General features: G+C 36.6%; 1 protein-coding gene across 6 annotated transcripts in view; it reads left to right on the top strand.

The window, feature by feature from the left end:
- The first annotated feature begins 2616 nt into the window (after nucleotides 1–2616).
- The window catches only part of slc25a25b (solute carrier family 25 member 25b), a 23112-nt gene continuing 8167 nt past the window's right edge, over nucleotides 2617–17561 (top strand). For 2 of the 6 annotated variants that reach the window (XM_077240678.1, XM_077240677.1), the window contains exons 1-3: nucleotides 2617–3440; nucleotides 13209–13335; nucleotides 17438–17525. In XM_077240678.1, the coding sequence (XP_077096793.1) occupies nucleotides 3108–3440; nucleotides 13209–13335; nucleotides 17438–17525 (548 nt within the window). In that variant the 5' untranslated portion in view covers nucleotides 2617–3107. Of the gene's footprint in view, nucleotides 3441–8215; nucleotides 9135–11079; nucleotides 11290–13208; nucleotides 13336–17437; nucleotides 17526–17561 lie in introns of those variants that run through there. The other 4 variants (XM_077240680.1, XM_077240679.1, XM_077240681.1 and 1 more) reach the window with 4 other exon arrangements.

Raw genomic sequence — 17561 nt, 5'->3', positions numbered from 1 at the left:
AGTAAATGAGGATTTCGCGCGCTTGTGTGATTTGCTTAGGTTTTGTTCTAAAATGACTGTAGCGCCATCTCGTGGCCGCATACTTGCTAATGCTTTTGTCATTTTGCTCGTAGCCTCCCTATCAAATTTACATAAAAGACAGTGGCTTACAGAGATAATACAATGTAAATCATTGAATGCTAGGCAGTGTGAAAGACAAATAATTTATACATGAATTATTTAGCTGTTAGCTAATTTACAAACAGTTTTTTTTCTAGCCTTTGTGATTTTGTATTTCAAACTTTTTGTTAATATTAAATTTATTTTAAAAATGTATTACGACACACTCGGCTGTTCTAGCAGTGGTGAACTCATTATTAACACTACTAACACATATTGGTTTAATATTGCCTTAATATTCATAAAAAAAGATCCAAGTGTGCTTGCCTTGCACACACAAGGAATTTACCTTGCTGTTGAAGCTTCTACATATAGGCTATAACAAGACACATAATAACATTTAAGAATATATATATAATAAAGACACAGATAGGTTTAGTCAGAATAAACATTTACAGATAATGAACTTCTTCGCAGTATTGTGAATAAAAATATGAGTGAAATAGGACTAAATTAATTTACAAGGATATTGTACAAAAAAGTGGGGTATTGCACTTGGAAGACATTTGACTGTTCAACAGGTAAATAGCATGTGTGAAGAAACTATTCCTTCGCCTATGTTCTAGTGCTGATGCGCCGTCTGAACGGCAACAGTTCAAAAGTTGTAGCAGGCTGAGTGTCTCCTACAGTCTGTAATGATTTTACCTGCCCTCTTTCTCACTCTGGAACAGTACAGATCCTAGGGAACACCAATAATCCTCTCAGCAGTCCGGACTGTCCATTGTAGTCTCTTGATGAATGATTTGATGACTAAACCAAACCAGACAGATGAACACAGGACAGACTCAATGACTGAGTAGAACTGCATCAGCAGCTCCTGTGGCAGGTTGAACTTCTTCAGCTGGCGAAGCAAATACAACCCCCTCCTGAGCCTTTTTCACAATGTGTCAATGTGATTGTCCCACTTTAGGTTCTGAGAGATGGTGGTGCCCAGGTTCCTTATCCTGAATGACTCCACTGCTGCCACAGTGCTGCTCATGATGGGGGAGTGCTGTGGTGTTTCTCCTGTAGTCCACTGTGACTCTCATCTCCACAATTTTCTCTATTAAACAAGTAAACAACCTGAGAGCCAGAATTGAAGATTCAACAGACACAACAATACCAACAACAAAAAAGTTTTATGGATGGATAATTATTTAAAACAATATTTTGAGGTTCTTGGTATAATTGCGAGGTGTTACATGAAGATTTTGAATGGCCGGCACCATAGACACCATGGTGAACATGATTTGTATAAATATGTCTGTATCCAAAACAACCTGCAAGGTCATTGCATGATTAAGAGGAAACTTTTGCAGAACAATGAAAAATGACAAGATAGCTTTTTTGTTTCTATAGCTCTCTTACAGGTATTGTTTACTGAGTCATAGCTGCATGCATGGCCAGAATAGAAAAGTATGTGGTTACAGAGGTTTCAGAAGGGGAGACACAGCAGTTCTGACTGTGTACAAATAGGAGAGCCAGGAGTTTGGAAGAGACAGGAACAGCCAAGCTCTGTGTACCTCGCTCAGTCGCACGCTAAGTTATTTCCCTGTCTATAGATATAGGTCTACTGGAAGACAACAAATGTGCAACTGGCTGAATGGAGTGATTTTATTCCTGAAACTTAGAAACTGATTGGTTCAAATTGTTCAAATACACAAAACATCGGTCATGACTGAAACTTGTGGTCTCTTTGTTACTGGTCAGTTTACAGTACTTCTTCGAAGTTACATCATTGCCATAGATATTTAATGAAAATGCAACATTGTATGCATCAGGTTGTTCTGAAGTTTATCAAACCCATGACTTTCAATATGCTTGTACAATTTGCTTTTGGTAAAGTCTGCCAGATTTGACACAATTCTTAAACTCTTTTGGCTGAATCAGCCTTCATTATTTAGAAGACACACCGTAAAAAATGTTTTATATGTTTTCATAAGCTATACAATATTCAACATTTTTTAAAGTCAAGATAATGCAATTTAAGTTGAAATGACTCAAACATCCAAGTTGATTGTACTTAGGAAATTGTCTTTAAAGGAAATTCAAATCCTAATTTAAACAGCAGAAAACTGCATTCTATGATTTGCCCTCCAGGCGTCTCTCTTAAATATTTTTTTGGAATTTGATCAGTGCCTGTGATGTATTAGTATAGGATTCTGAGTGATGACGGGTAAATGTAGGTATTTGCCCACTGGAATATTTAAAAGTAGGGTTCCAGGGTCAAATTTAACAGCATATTACACACACAAGCATAATATTACAAATCTGCTTTTGCTAAATGAAAAAAAATCATAATTCACAATAATCACAAGTAATTCTAATAATAATAATAATATGTCAATTGTTATTATTATTACTATTGAATTACAGTGGGAGAAACAGAAATATTGTGGCGTGAAAAGTAAACAAAAGTGATTGGTAACTGCATGTGTCCATCACTCACATCATTGGGCCCTCCCCTTTCATGCAGTTACTCCTTTCCGGTCGAACACGAGACTCCTCCCGCCTTACCGGCATTCTCATTGCATCAGCTGTCATCCAGACCGCCAATTCAAACCGGATTACCTTTAGAAATTCACAAACTAAGGGATTTATATCCGGAAAGAGATATAGAGCAATGTATATGCCGGAGTAAGCCGATTTGTCTGCGCATTTTGACATTCTAAAACCCGGAGTATCGTTGGGACATTCTTCCAGCTCATCACCATGAACCCGGAGCCCTGAATGCCGCCGCTATAGCGAGTGAATGATCGATCAATATTGAACATTACTCCAAAACATATCAAACCCGATTGTTGAAGTAAAGAGGCTCATGTAGAGTAGATGACTATTTAGACGTATTTGGACGCTTATCTCAGTGCACATCTGTCACGCATCAGATCGCGTAACCAGCTACAGGCTCACGCTCCCCGTACGCTCACACAGACTCTACGTGACACTGTCTGGAGTTCATCCCGGGTGAAATGCATCAGCGTGGCTCTTTTGTCTCTCCGTTGCTCAGCGGAGTTTTCTGCCAGTGCCGCTCGGAGAAGTATCAGGGTTCGGATCCCGGAGGTGGTGGCCGGACTGTGGGCTCCACCCTGGCCGCAACATCACTCTCAGACCACGGATATGATGAGTCCTGCGACTCCCCGCATCATTGCCCGTGCCCGGTGTGCGGGGGACCCGAGCAGGAGCACCGACTCAAGGTGCTCTTCCAGATCCTGGATGTCAACAGAGACGGAGGAATCTGTGTCAACGACCTGACTATCGGACTGAAAAAGCTGGGCGTCCATCGCACTGAACATGAACTCATGGTGAGTGACTGTATCTCCTTTATATCCAACACGATTGAATTATTGAATTAAATGATGGATTTTTATGATGGGTTTATATGTCAAATTACACACATTGAGAGGATAGGCTTAGGAAAGAGGTTAACATTAGTTCATCCAAAAACGAGAATGATCCCATAATTTAATAGGTGTATATGACTTTCTTCTTTCTGCCAAACACAATCCGAGTTATATTAAAACATCCTGGCACTTCCAAGCTTTATAATGGGGAGTTAATGGTACCATAGATTTTGTACCCCAAAAAGCGCGTCCATCCATCATAAAAGTAATCCATACGGATCCAGGGGTTTAATAAAGACCTTCTAAAGCGAAGTGATGTATTTTATATACATCTTTATAAACTATAATCACTGGCTTCCAGTAACGCCCGTATGCAAGTCGAGTTCCAGCGGAAGAGTGACCTCTGATCCGACGAATGATGTAGGCCTATACAGAGCCTAAGTCCCTCCCCTCTGCTTCCGGCTCATGGGACCTTATTTCGGAAAAATATTGTATGGTAGTCAATGGCGAGAGACAACTTATCTTTTTATTCCGTCCGAACTGTGCCCTGAATTACACATATGATGTTTTTCAATTTAAAAGATAATTATGAAAGTCAAGAAAGTCACAGTTTGTCATAAAACAGAAGAGTAACATTTAGTTTTATGTGAAAATCACTCAATGAACTACATCTCTCGTCTCGCACTATGTACGTCACCAAGCTCGTGTGTGTGCAGTCTGGTACAAAACACACAGGCACGACGGCATAACATTACGATTATAACGTTAGACTATAGAAAAAATGACAGACGTTAGCTTCAGTAAAGTTAGCTTCATTCATTGAGAGAAAAGGTAAGACGTCACATGCGCGCCTTTTGGGTTTGTAGTCTTTGTAATTACGTATTTTCACAGTCTTATTCCTCAACAGTTTTACATCAAACTGCGGCTTTCTTGACTTTAAAATGTATCTTTTAAATTGACAAACATCATATGTGTAATTCAGGGCACAATTCAAACGGGATCCAAATATTTGTTGTCTCTCGCCATTGACTACCATACAATATTTTTCCGAAATAAGGTCCCATGGTGGTCCACCGGCAGGGGAGGGACTTAGGCTCTCTATTGATGAACAGGGAACCACAGAGGATAGAGCAAAATAAAACACGGGTCACTAAAATGAGAATTTTTAAAGAGAAATGTTTAAGGATTTCGATATAGGCCTAACAGAAGCTTGAGTCTGTTGCCCAGTCCTATTTGTTTGAACCGCGAGAGTTTTCTACTCTCACCTAAGCTTACGCTACTCCTACATCTTTTGTCATACGTTGGGTCAGAGGTCACTCTTCTGCCGGAACTCGACTTGTGTACGGCGTTACTGGAAGCCAGCGATTATTAAAAAAACTAAACTAGCACCATTCACTCCCATTATAAAGCTTGGAAGAGCTAGGATATGGCTGAAAGAAGAAAGTCGTATACACCTATGGCTTAAGGGGGAACTAACCCTTTAATATAAAACATTTTGTTTATAAATTATTATTACCCGAGAACAGATGTTTTGCACTTCCAGACCATTAGATCCTTACTTTCATAGCTCTCGTGTGAGGCTGCTCACAAAACCAGCAGATTTGAGTGAAATTTGCTTAATACAGTGCCACAAAAGACAGCTGTGCCTTTCCTTTCTCTCCACTGTGTGAAGAGGATTGCTATTTTTCCTAGAGAGGATTACACTGGTTTAATTGTGTTAGATGTGGACATATGGCAAAAAAAGACCTTTATTGTTAGGTGAACACAATGCTAACACATCATGATATGAATTGCAGTTTTTGTAGCATAGTTTCTGTTTTGGGGCAGTCCTGTGGGTTTCTGTCCACGCAAAATGTACATTTAATGAGCCATAGCCTATTTAAAAGATTTATCCTTTATCCTTATTTAGCTGGAACAACAGCTGTCAGACACTGTGAAATATTTTTTTTAATAAAAATATTTATGTATTTTTTATTAATTTATATTGTTTTAATAGTGTGTGTATATATATATATATATATATATATATATATATATATATATATATATATATATATATATATATATATATATATATATATAAGCATTATTGAGGATGCCCATATACAGACATATTATTTTCTAATCAGAGTTCAGTGTAATTTTCACTATCAAGTTTATTAGATGTGAATCTAGACTACAGTGCAATTGTGCAAAGGAGAAGGAAATGTGTAATTGAAAAGAGTCTCTTGAGAACGTACAGAACAACATAAGGATAAACAAGAGTGTTAAAGTTTCATAGAGTGGTAAGAGCCTGCTCTCTGATTTACCACCCGGCAGCTCTCCTTCTTCCTCCTCCCCCGTCTCTCCCTCTGTGATGGGGGAGGTTAGAGGTTGATTAAGTGACTGAATTTATAATTTACAGAGAGCATAATGTTAAGGCTTTCAGAATATGAACTGAGGGGAAGTTTCAGAGGTGGTTCACTCATTGGCTTAAAATGAAGACAAGCATGTTCTGCATTACTGATCTATGGGTGTTTTATAAAGCTTGATGATTTGAGTGAGACTTGGTTTCTTGAAGGTCAGACTCTTTTTTTTTTTGGGTGGCGGCAGTCTTGGACAAAAGCCTGGCTGAAGTTTTTTGCCCATCAAGAATTCTTTTGTTTGACAACTAACAAAAGCACTTTGAACAAAACCGAAAGTTCCTCTATAGTGGACCAGCTTAGATTGGTCGGCACTGCTCAAATAGACCAGTAACTGTGTTATTACATGTTTTATTATGAAGGTCAAGAGAGTTTACTGCATAATTCATAACCTGTCCTGTAGATGAATGAGATCTGCTGCTTCAATTATGGAGGGCAAAAATATCTTCCTAGTACTTTAATGATCATGGGTGGATTGCACTTGTGGATTCTTGACATAATTCGGTGCTGGATTTGCAGATACAGTGCGAAAATAAATGCAAATAATACAGCACTAGCCGGATGTAAGAACAGGACCTTGCTCATAGTTTTTCTATTCAAAGTCACTTAAGGATAGAGGTTAAAGAAACATAACAAGCTATAGATATTTAATTATATGAGTTTTTAAATCAATCTTAAATGGGTTAATGGAGCAGCTCTGTAGTGGCGCAGTATATATACCGGTAGACACTTTTTTCACGTTTATCCACACCTTTATTTTCATTCAGCTTATCGCACAGTAACTGCTTAAAAGTCAAACAGAATGATGTCAAACCTGCCACATATAGAGCTATCCAGTTCCACCCGCATCAGAAAATCATTCCCTCAGTGGATCATTACATTAGAGTCTGTTAGAAACCCTGCTAATATCAATCTTCAGTAACTAATCCTCTCCATTCAAATAAAGCCTTAAATTATGCCTTTTATGTTGTTGTAGATATGTTGTAGATAAGTAGATATGTGCATACTTGTGCCTTCTCATGCTTTTTTTCTTTATTTTCAATGTATTTTTTTTGTTTTATATTTTTAATTAAGTGCAGTAAAAGCTGGCAGCCAGACTCTCTCATTGCATTTAAAGGTCTGGGTGAATAATTTAGTATCTCTCTGTCGTCACATATTAATAGTTTAGGAATGCAAGGGAGGAAAGGGGGAACCACTACAGTGATTGGGAAAATTATTTATTTACCAGTAACACCACTGACGTGCACTTGAACCTCATATGAAGTCAGTTTTTTTGTGCATTTCCTCTAATGGCCTATTGAGGACAGGCTTTGTCACACTTGCTCATTTTATTGGATTTAAAAAGTTAGTTCACCCAAAAATGAAAATTCTGTCATTAATTATTCACTCTCATGACCCGTAAGACTTCCGTTCATCTTTGGAACACAAATAAAGATATTATAATTAGGCTAAATCTGAGAGCTTTATTGACAGCTACGCAACTACCACTTTGATGCTTCAAAAAGTTCATAGAGAGATCATAAAACTAATCCATATAAATTTATCTATTTAGTCCAAATTTTCCACAGAGACACTGTCGCATTATACGATGAACAGATACAATTTTGGCTTTTATTCACATTTAAACATTCATCAGCTCACACATCAGTTATGGTAAACGTAAGCTCAAGCAAGTTCGCTTGACTTGTGAGAACCAATAAGGTTCATTCTCATGTTTTATGCGGCACATTTGAGTTTCCACAAGAAGCGAAACGAATGAGGGTGAGTGATTAATAACAGAATTTTCATTTTTGGGTGAATTAACCCTTTAAATAGGCATTATTATCATATTCATGCATACCATTTGTATCCCAGTGTAATTTGCAAAAAAGGTAGGTTTCTGAGATCTGAATATTGATCTTAGACCTCCCTGTGAAATAAATTGTGGTGCAGCTACAGTTTTAGTCTGATCAATTGAAAGAGATTGTGCTCAGATGAACTGTATTGAAATCCTGCCATTTACAAGTAAAATGAATGAGGGAAGATGTATTTGTTAAAAATGTAAATGTCCTGCTTTGCATACCCAGATACATTTAAAAAAAGGATTTGGTGATTTCAACAAGCTGATAAATGATTGAATGAGGTAGATTTGTATAGGTGAGTATTAAAGTGTTAGAAGTGCTTGGAATCACCATGGAGGTTACAGGGGAGATCCTGATGATGATAGAAAAAAGAGTCAGCAGAATTTCCTCATTGCTGGGTGTGTGAGAGATCACTCCATTAAAAGGCTGTATTTCATCCTCTGATTGGCTGCCTGTGAATTGTCAGACAGGGGCAGCCAGTGTGGAGCGCTCTGATTGGCTGAGGCACTGCTGCAGTGAGGTTGCAGCTTTTTTCACTGCATCACTTTTTGCCGGCTATAGATGCAGTCAACCTGCAGAAGCTTGTAGACACCAAGGAATACACTCACTTGAAACATGGAATCGCTTTTATAGTTAAATTGATTGTGAGGATTTGAGATTATTTGAGTTAAGTTGTCTTTTGTCATGTTTTTGGCTACTGTGCAGTGTATCAAGGTTGTGAAGTCACTTGAAGAGTGAATGATTTCTTTTCTTTACTTGCATGTTTTTGCACTCTGCGAAGAAAATTTTTTTGGGAAAGTTTTCTGGACAGTTTGTTTTGGAAAGATGCTCTAGGTTTGAGATGATTTCGGAGCAGTTATTGAAACTGGTCATCTACTGCATTTCAAAGTTTTGACTTGGTCACTGGGTTACTGTGGAAATTCTGTCGGATATGCCAGTGAATTTTGGAAATTGTGTGGCAGTATCCTCATCTGCCCTCATCCTCCTGGCCTCACATATGACTGCCTAAGCAGTTTCTCTCTACACACTCACATAAAACATCAGTGGACTTAAATTGATAGTTCTTACAAATACCAAGATACAACAAAAACTCATATGACTGCTGGATGTTGTGATTGATCAAATACACAAACTCATAAGTTCTCAAGAGTACTCAGACTTAGAGCATCTTCATGAAGATGCTTAAGGAACTGTGGTCGTCCCTTTCCCAGTGGTTTCTGGGAGTAACCGCATGTGAGCATGGTGCCACAGGGCCTGATGGACTTAAGGAACGAAACGTAGAAGATGCTGCGATAAAAGAAGGCCAGAAGAAACCAAGTACACAGGCAGATTCAGTCGATCAAGTAAAGAGCACATCCACAAGGAAAACTACAGTGCTGATTATGGTGGTGCCTCCTAAGGATCTCCAGCAGGTATTACAAAGAAATTACCACATCAAGTCTTTATAATGCGCATGCATTATATTCCAGAAACCAGAGTGAAAACGTGATAACAATTCAACTGCTATATGATCAGTGAGATAAGATTCTTGCAATTTATTTCACATTAAGATTATTGTAATTTAATTCACATTATGATTCTTGATCTAAGTCTTTTCAGCTCAGACCCGATCAGAACCTAGCTATGGATGATATTTCATATCTCCTCATTTGCATATGGAAAAATAGCAAAAAGCAAATAGCATTAATCAAATTGTCTTCATGTCATATAGGTGTCTGAGAAAACAGGAGCATAGTAATGAAATAATTTTAGATATTCCAACAGACATTTGCACATGAACTTTGAAATTAATCAAAAATTAATCATGAAAAAAAATTAATCAATAAGAGGTTATGCCTGTTACATTATCAGGAAAAGTTCTGAAATACCACTTGTTTGTGTTTTTATTGTAATTATATTAAAGGAACAGTCAAACAGCTTATAGTCAGCAGTATATTGCATTGTTTTTTTGTTTTTTTCCTCTCTAGACTTAAAGTCTCCTACTATGCATGTAAATTTTGCTTGGTCCTCTCCCTAATTATTGCTTCACATCTTTAGTGGGTTACAGCCTCTGTTGCTTTTTAAAGTCCCTCTTTAGTCCATAATTCTATCCCTTAAAACTCATCTTTGAACACCAAAATTACATATTACACCCTTGCTTCATTTAGTTGGAATCATTTAGTTAATTTAGTAGGATCTATCGCAGCCTCTACTCAATCACACCAGTTCAGAATAGCTGATCCACTCGGTTAATTTTGCTGTAGTAATCGCTGCACAATGGCAAGTGGAAATACTGGTATTGCCTAATTCATGTTTAACATGTATTAAACAGAAACTGATTCAGAAGAAGTGGATAAGTGAATTATACATTGTCTATAAGCCGATGTATCAGAATGGTAATGCATTTAATGTATCGCTCTCCACAATGTTGGACACATGTTCCCATTCACCATCTCAGAGTCAGACAGCTGCCTTCTAACAATCAGCATCCTTAGGCCAGCGACACACTAGCTGCGTGACGTGAGTGTGGTGTTTCTGTTGCATGTCAGCTGCAAAGTGTTTTCTGTGTCTTTGCACACCAGAAACGTGTCTGACGCGGCGCTGCTGCTGCTGCTAGAAAAAAGTCACGTTGTTAAACATAAATATATAGCCTACTGATACAGCAAAGACAACTTCGGAAGTATTGACGGCAAAATAGGCTTACAGAATATTTCGTATTTTGCGTTTCCAGGCAAATTAGAATAGAAAAAGATGTTTATATGTCATTTTGACACGAATACATATTAATAAATGACATTTTGATGTTTGAAAGTTTCTATAGGTTTTGACATAAATGCAGATATAAATGTAATAAAAAAAATAATAATAAATAATTATCGATTTTCAAATATTGCACCTGTCAATACAGAACGAAATATTCTGTAGCCTATTTTGCCGTCAATACTGTCGACGTTGTCTTTGGCTATATATTCATAAGATTAACCAACGAGTTACGAGATTAATCACAAACCGCTCAGTAAAGTGCTCAGTTACATGTTTTCTGAACACCAGTTTCACTAATTAGTTGCTGCTGAATGTTGAATTAGATTGTTGAATTAGATGATTAATCAAATACAATTCTGTCTGTTTTCCTTATTTTAAGTATGTGAATTTTCCAGAAATGTGCTGTTGCATGACTGTCAACCTTTAAGACTGATACACCGATAAGCCTTGTGAGAAGGTGATGCTGTATATGACTTGAGCCAATTACATTGCAGGTTGCAGTTCAAGCCTTAAAATGGGCGGGTTTTATACGTCCCCTAATCCCATGTGTAAGAAATACCTGCATTATAGTCCTGGTTACTCTAAGAACAGTCAAGAGTGTACATATGTATCTTTCTTACCTTGCCTTTAAGTTTTTAGTTTTCATATTTTTTTCTTATGGTGAACATGTTGTGTTTGTGCCTTTACGTGCCTGTCCATATCTCAGACCGGGTAGAATTTGAGTATTTTGAGTCTGATAGTTTACCAGCACAGCTGAAGTCCCTTTTTAAGTTGAGTTTATTTCTTCCATCACAAGAGTTCGATTCTTACAGGAAATGGCGAAAGGTATGTTATCTGTATTATTATGTTAAAAAAAAATTGTGTAGTGTGTTTCGCGATGAAATAACATTTTGTTTTACCTAGCCTCAAACAGTTATATTTTATTATTATTCATATACTATTATGATATTTATTAATATTTTGAATTAGTTTTTAATTAGTATGTTAAGTCATTTATATTTTTTCTATCTAGGTTTTAATTATTCTTATTTCAGTTTTAGTTTTTTAGTTATCAGTAATTTTATTACTGTATATTCACTTTTATAACTGTTATTTCAGTAAATTTGACCTACTGTAAACTTATTTATTTCAGTTACTTTTCAAGGTAACATTTAAAAAAAAAAAAAATTAAAAAAAAAAGTTAAGTTACTTTTAAATTACCAAAAATTATTTTTAATGGTTTTCGTTTTAGTTACCAAAACTTAACCTATGGGTTTGGTGTTTTAAAACAATTTAGGGAAATTAGTTTCAATGTCAAAAAAGCCCTAATGAGCCCAAGACCTCTTTCTTGTCCATTCATCTAAAAACTTGATTTGTAATGGGATGAATCAGTTTAATCCAGATTATTTGAATTCCATGTTTGAACTGCATTTAGAATCCCTTCCTGTGTCTTTTACAGAGTTCGAGCTCACTTTTATGTTTATTCCTAAATGGCTTGGACATCAAATGTTTATTTATTTGCACAAAATGTCAATAATCGATGTTGTAAACTTAAAGGAACTTTAATATTTATATTATATAATTTAATAGTCAGATTGCAAGCATTTCTTTCTGTTTCCCTTCTGGTTCTTCAGATTCATTCTATTAGAGAATTGATGGTCATCATTGTCACAGACGTTCTGAACTTCAGAAGTCTAATAACCCCCCAATATCATTTCAATTCTCATGACGCACTTGTCTGCAGTTGAGTCATTGCAGCGTCCGGATTGAGTGTGTGAAGACGATGGCTATCTTTAAGCTACTTTACACTGACAAGGCTATTTGAGACTTGGCTGGAGGCCTGTGATCTTGACGGTCTGAAATGATGCACATTAGACTGAATGGCTTCTGATTACATGTACCTGTCTGTCATGGCCATTTTAATCAGCAATTTCTCTTGAATGATGATTAATTAATGGATTATTATAATTGTTGTTGTTGTTGTTATTATCATATTTGGTTATATATACCGGTAGTTAACAGTAGTATGGCATCCTGTGGTATAGATTTAATGAGCACAGTTCATTCATGAAAAAAGGACTCTATTTATGGACTGTATGTGCTTGTATGGCTATGAGTTCTTGTAGTCTATGTACAGTAGAGGGGAATTTTAGTTTATTCAGACACTTTTTTTATTTATTTATTTATTTATTTATTTTTTTTTTTTTTATAGCTAAGGTACCATTATTGCCTAGTCTCTAATCTCATAATAGAAAGTAACATAAATGACCTGACTCAGTGTTCTAGTTTTCAGTGGCTCATTCTGAATTGCTGATGTCACTGGGTGGGGTGTTCATTTGTCTGCTTGTGGTTGAAAAAGTTCAGTAGTGGACAGACCAATGATTTTGACACCCTATAAGGTACATGCACTGTCTGAGCAACATTAGCCATTAAAACTGGAAACACATTCTCTTTTGTTTCTGTCCTTTCAGAACACTTCAGGTCAATGATTAATTCTTCTTTTCCATCTCCTTCCATTACCTCCAATTATATGCTGCTCAATGGTTCAGACAGCTTGTGTCCTAAAGTTCAAATGTTGTCAAGATGGGCCTCATAAAGCTGATGCTCATGAGAATGTTAAACATGGTCCATTCAATGCTATCTTCAACAAACAAAGGCCATATGTCTGTCCCTATTGCCCCATTAGCACTACGCCGGCTCACTGTCCTCAAAAAATGTTATTGTATCTTGCGGTTTTGATGTTGATTTCTGCATATGTGTTTCAGAAAATCGTCAAGGCTGGAGACAAAGACTTGGATGGCCAGTTGGACTTTGAGGAGTTTGTGCACTACCTGAGGGACCATGAGAAGAAACTGAGGCTGGTCTTCAAGAGTCTTGACAGAAAGAACGATGGTAAGTTTTTATGCCATGAATTATTGAAGTTTTTGATGCAGAACAAACCAATGTACAGAAAGACTGCATGTGTCATGCAGCATCAGTACTTTTACATACAAGATTGTGTATTACAGTGTTCTTCTCAGGTGCTTAATGTGTTTAGATCAGAGGATCTCAATTTTTTTGACTCCAAGGCTAGACAGTATTCAAACAATAAGAGGGTATGCATTGATGTCACTTTCCCGCCGGAACACCCCCCTTAGCTGGACTGAGTGGTAAAAGAGCTGCTGCATGACTGAATTTAATAGGGGAAACTGCGAAAATGCGAGTAAAAGAAACGATTATCAGTTTAAACTAAAGGCTGGACTCGATAGTGTTCCTTACAACTTACCAGAGATCTAATGATCCATGGATATTGACATGCAGCCAGGAATCGTGCTTCCTGACATTTATTTGTGCCTGATTTCGAGCAAATTTTCCTGTGAACGTTTTATATCCACCTGTTTCCGGGGGGCGCTACTGTAAAAAATAAAGTGGGTGCAACTTCCGGTCAGGCGGCGGAAGTAACATACCAATGGTATTTTGTGTGCTATTTAGCGAAGAGGCTAGGTGTTTTCTTTTTTTTCGGATCATTTTTTTACTATTTAAACTAAGTCGCAAACCTTTATGAGAGATGTCGTTACGGAGCTCATGGACAACATGTGCTAATTCAGTGGCCAATTTTATTATAGCCTACAATTATCCCATTATATAAACATCTCCATGTTTTCGGTGCTGATGCAGACGTGTTCATGTAACATGTAAGGGTGGCGCAGCCAATAAAACACATAAAAGCTGTTACAAAGAACCGGCAAAAGTAATGATTATTAATTTGTAAAATATAGCAATGATACATTTTAATTAGGCTATTAATTAATAAACAAGTGTTTTCTGTGTCGATGCTGACTCGCGATCTTCACAGTATTGAACGCGCCGGAGAAAAATTCACATTTCATACGGATTACATAGTTTTCTTTCGTTTTGAATTGTTCCGTTTAAGACATTTCAAGAGTTCTGTAGATAATATATATATATTTCTCAGGTCTGTAAGGAAGTAGACTATGCCGAGTTTCGGTTAATTTATGAGACGAGCTGCAGTTCAGGCGCCGGCGCCTCCATGTGGTGATATTTTTTGTCTGCTATATTTACTTATTATTTATTAAATCCAGGTAATTTGTTGGTGAAACGTTGATTAAAATGAAGATACAATTAATACAAAACAAAATTAACTTTAAAGAAAGGCTTAGTGCTTTCTGTTTGAGGTCTGTAAAAGTTTTAAAGCAGTCTTTTAGTAGGCTAACGCTTTCAGGGAACTGTCACGTCCGTAACATTGTTTTTTCCTCATAAATACGAACACGAAAAATAAAATAAAATGAATATTTTATTTTCTGTGGAGAGCCAACCCTTCTTCATCCAGTGGGTAGTATTACTTTAGGTTTGCGCAGTGTAATTCACACATTTTACAGAATTACTAAAAAAAAAATTGTCACCTAAAAATTTAAGATTTTTTTGTGCCACTGCATGTGTCTTTCCCTCATATTAAATTTAAAATGCATATGTTATATTTTTCTAATGTCTGGACTCCTTTATTAATGGAGTATGATATATAAAAAGAAGTTTTAATATATTAAATGCATTTTTTGTGGTATTGTATTGTATAATGTTAACTACAAATAATAGGCTACTAATAGTAATTTAAAGATATGCTATAGCCTATTGTATCTGGACGGGAAGGATAACTAGGGAGTTGAAATTCTGCCTTCCCACACCGCGACACAGGTTCGTGGATCGATTTCGGTTTTATATCGCGTATGTTACAGCATGATTCTTTTTTATTATTATTTAGGAACAAACGAGGGTCTCTGTTTAAGAAACGCTGGCTCGCAGCGGCAGGTTCCAGAGCACCGCAGCGCATCTTCAAGTTTAGCCTAACCGAACATCCAGTTTAACTGCCACAAGTTGATCTTCTAGTAATAAAGAATTCATCGTGGAAAAACGCGCTGTATTTTTGTATTTTTATTGCATTTTTAATTTATAAAAAGTTAAATAATAATAAATTTAAATATAATTAGTCGATCATTAATTCTCCCGATGATCGACTAAGAAAATGTTATCGGATGCCCATCCCTAGTAGCCTAAGTTACCGCTATTTCACCCTTTTTTATTTTCGTTGAGGTTATGTTCCCACATCGTTAGCAAGTTTGGATCGCTAACATTACATCTTGAATGAGTATCAACTGTTGAATGAATGAACGAGTGTCACGTCTCGCTTGTTTACTTCGAACCGGAAGATGCGCACACTTTTGACGCAAGGCCTCATGGGATGTAGGAAACTTGTGGATAAAAACAATATACGTAGGTCTAAATCCGGGTGATCACTTATTTCAATGTTATATCATCCAGTCCTGAAACTTGTGTAGTTTTTGTCTTTGTTTATTTAAAAACATCCTATTATGCAGAATATAATAAGGTCAATATTTAATTGGTGAGTTGTCAATACAATATATAGCAGTACAATATATAGGATATGATTTTACTCCTAAATTCAGCATATTGAGACAAAATGATAACTGCAAATCCACGTTTCGTTTCCTGGAGTCCAGTTGCAGCGATCCATTTGCTTCTCTTTTCTGTAGCTTTCAGCAGTCTTATGTACTTCTAAATATTCTTCAGATTTCATGTCAAATCTATTTTTACAGTCACTCTCAAAGCTATTTCCAGTTTTAGATGTGTTTTGTGTGTTTTCTGCGGCATTCACGCTGATGAACCAATGCTGCAACTCAGTGGGCGTCACCGCAGTCTCTCTGGCCGACGGTGACATCACGTGCATACTCTCTATATTCAAAGGTTCTTTGACTTTTATAGTTCTAGATTTACTGGATAAGAATGTTAGACAAAATTACAAATTACAATTACATATTCTACCCAATAAACAAAAAGTCACTCGCAAAAATCACACTTTTGAAATTAGACTACCTCATACATCCAGTTTTTTCAAAACAGTGATATTGTGGGGTTCTTCAAATAAAAACAGCAGTTGTTGAGAGGGTTAATTAAAATAGTATCTTGATTTTTAGTAGGTTTGTCATCTTAAGGCCCCCTTGGAAGTTTGCTGAGGTCCTCTAGTGGTCTCCTGTTTGAGAGCCACAATTTTAGATGTTGAAGACCCCCTGTGGGCAAAATCAAGTTTTTAATGTTGTTTATATGTCTCTATGTGTTGTTTTTTATATGCTTAAAGACAAACCATGTGCAAATTCAATACCATTGCTGAGTATTTTCTCCTTAAAAATCCAGTGAATCAAAGACAGTCTCAAAAATGCGGTTTAAAATATCTGGTGTTTGTTACGTCACAAACTACCTTGAAATCAATCATGTCACCGTGTGGGCGGCCTTTAGCATATTATTAATTGTTGTGAAGCAGGGGAGTCTCAAGAGAAGCCAGCAGGTTATTCAGCTATATTTTTCTGTTGATATTAAAATTCTGCAAATTTTAGCAATTTTACATTTAGCAATATAGCGGCTGAACTATGTATGTATATTACGATGTCATGATGATCTATAGTATATCCCTTTTTCCACTGACATTCTATGATGTTTGAAGCGTTTCTAAGGATACTGATTTTTTAGAAGGCAGCTTGTGTAACAGCCTGGTTTGTGTAACATTTAACAATACTATTAGCTGTTTGATAACGTTGTCAATCAAAAGGCTAATCATATTAATTACCTATATGTATTCGATATTGTAAAGAATGATACCATTTTGGAGCGTTTACCTCAGTAAGTTGACCGAGTGAATCTCTGAGCTGGTGTGAGTGAGTGAAGCCGGGGATGATTTGCATTTTTATGGATCCGAGTATACTAAATGATGCAAGGGTGTTATTTTCAAGGTATTTTAAGTTCTGAACATATTTTTAGGAGCTTGGTTTTTATAAAAACTGTTTTGTGTTTTAAAACTTACAGGATATTTTTTATAGTACAATGACCTCTTATTTGTCAAAAGATCAAGGGAAATTAGATTTCTCAATTCATGACCCCTTTAAAATGGACAATTGTTTCACCACATTTTCTTTTAAATCTGCAGGTCGCATAGACTCACAGGAGATCATGCAGTCACTAAGAGACCTTGGGGTTCATATATCTGAGGAACAGGCTGAAAAGATCCTCAAGAGGTAATTTGTTTAACTGTTTTTTTCTCGCTCGTTCCC

The sequence above is a fragment of the Siphateles boraxobius genome, unplaced genomic scaffold (assembly GCF_051911475.1).
Source record: "Siphateles boraxobius isolate OS27281-9 unplaced genomic scaffold, OSU_SipBor_1 24, whole genome shotgun sequence".
NCBI classification, from domain to species: domain Eukaryota; kingdom Metazoa; phylum Chordata; class Actinopteri; order Cypriniformes; family Leuciscidae; genus Siphateles; species Siphateles boraxobius.
Note: the sequence above shows the minus strand (reverse complement) of the source record. Positions and strands in the feature narration are given on the sequence as shown.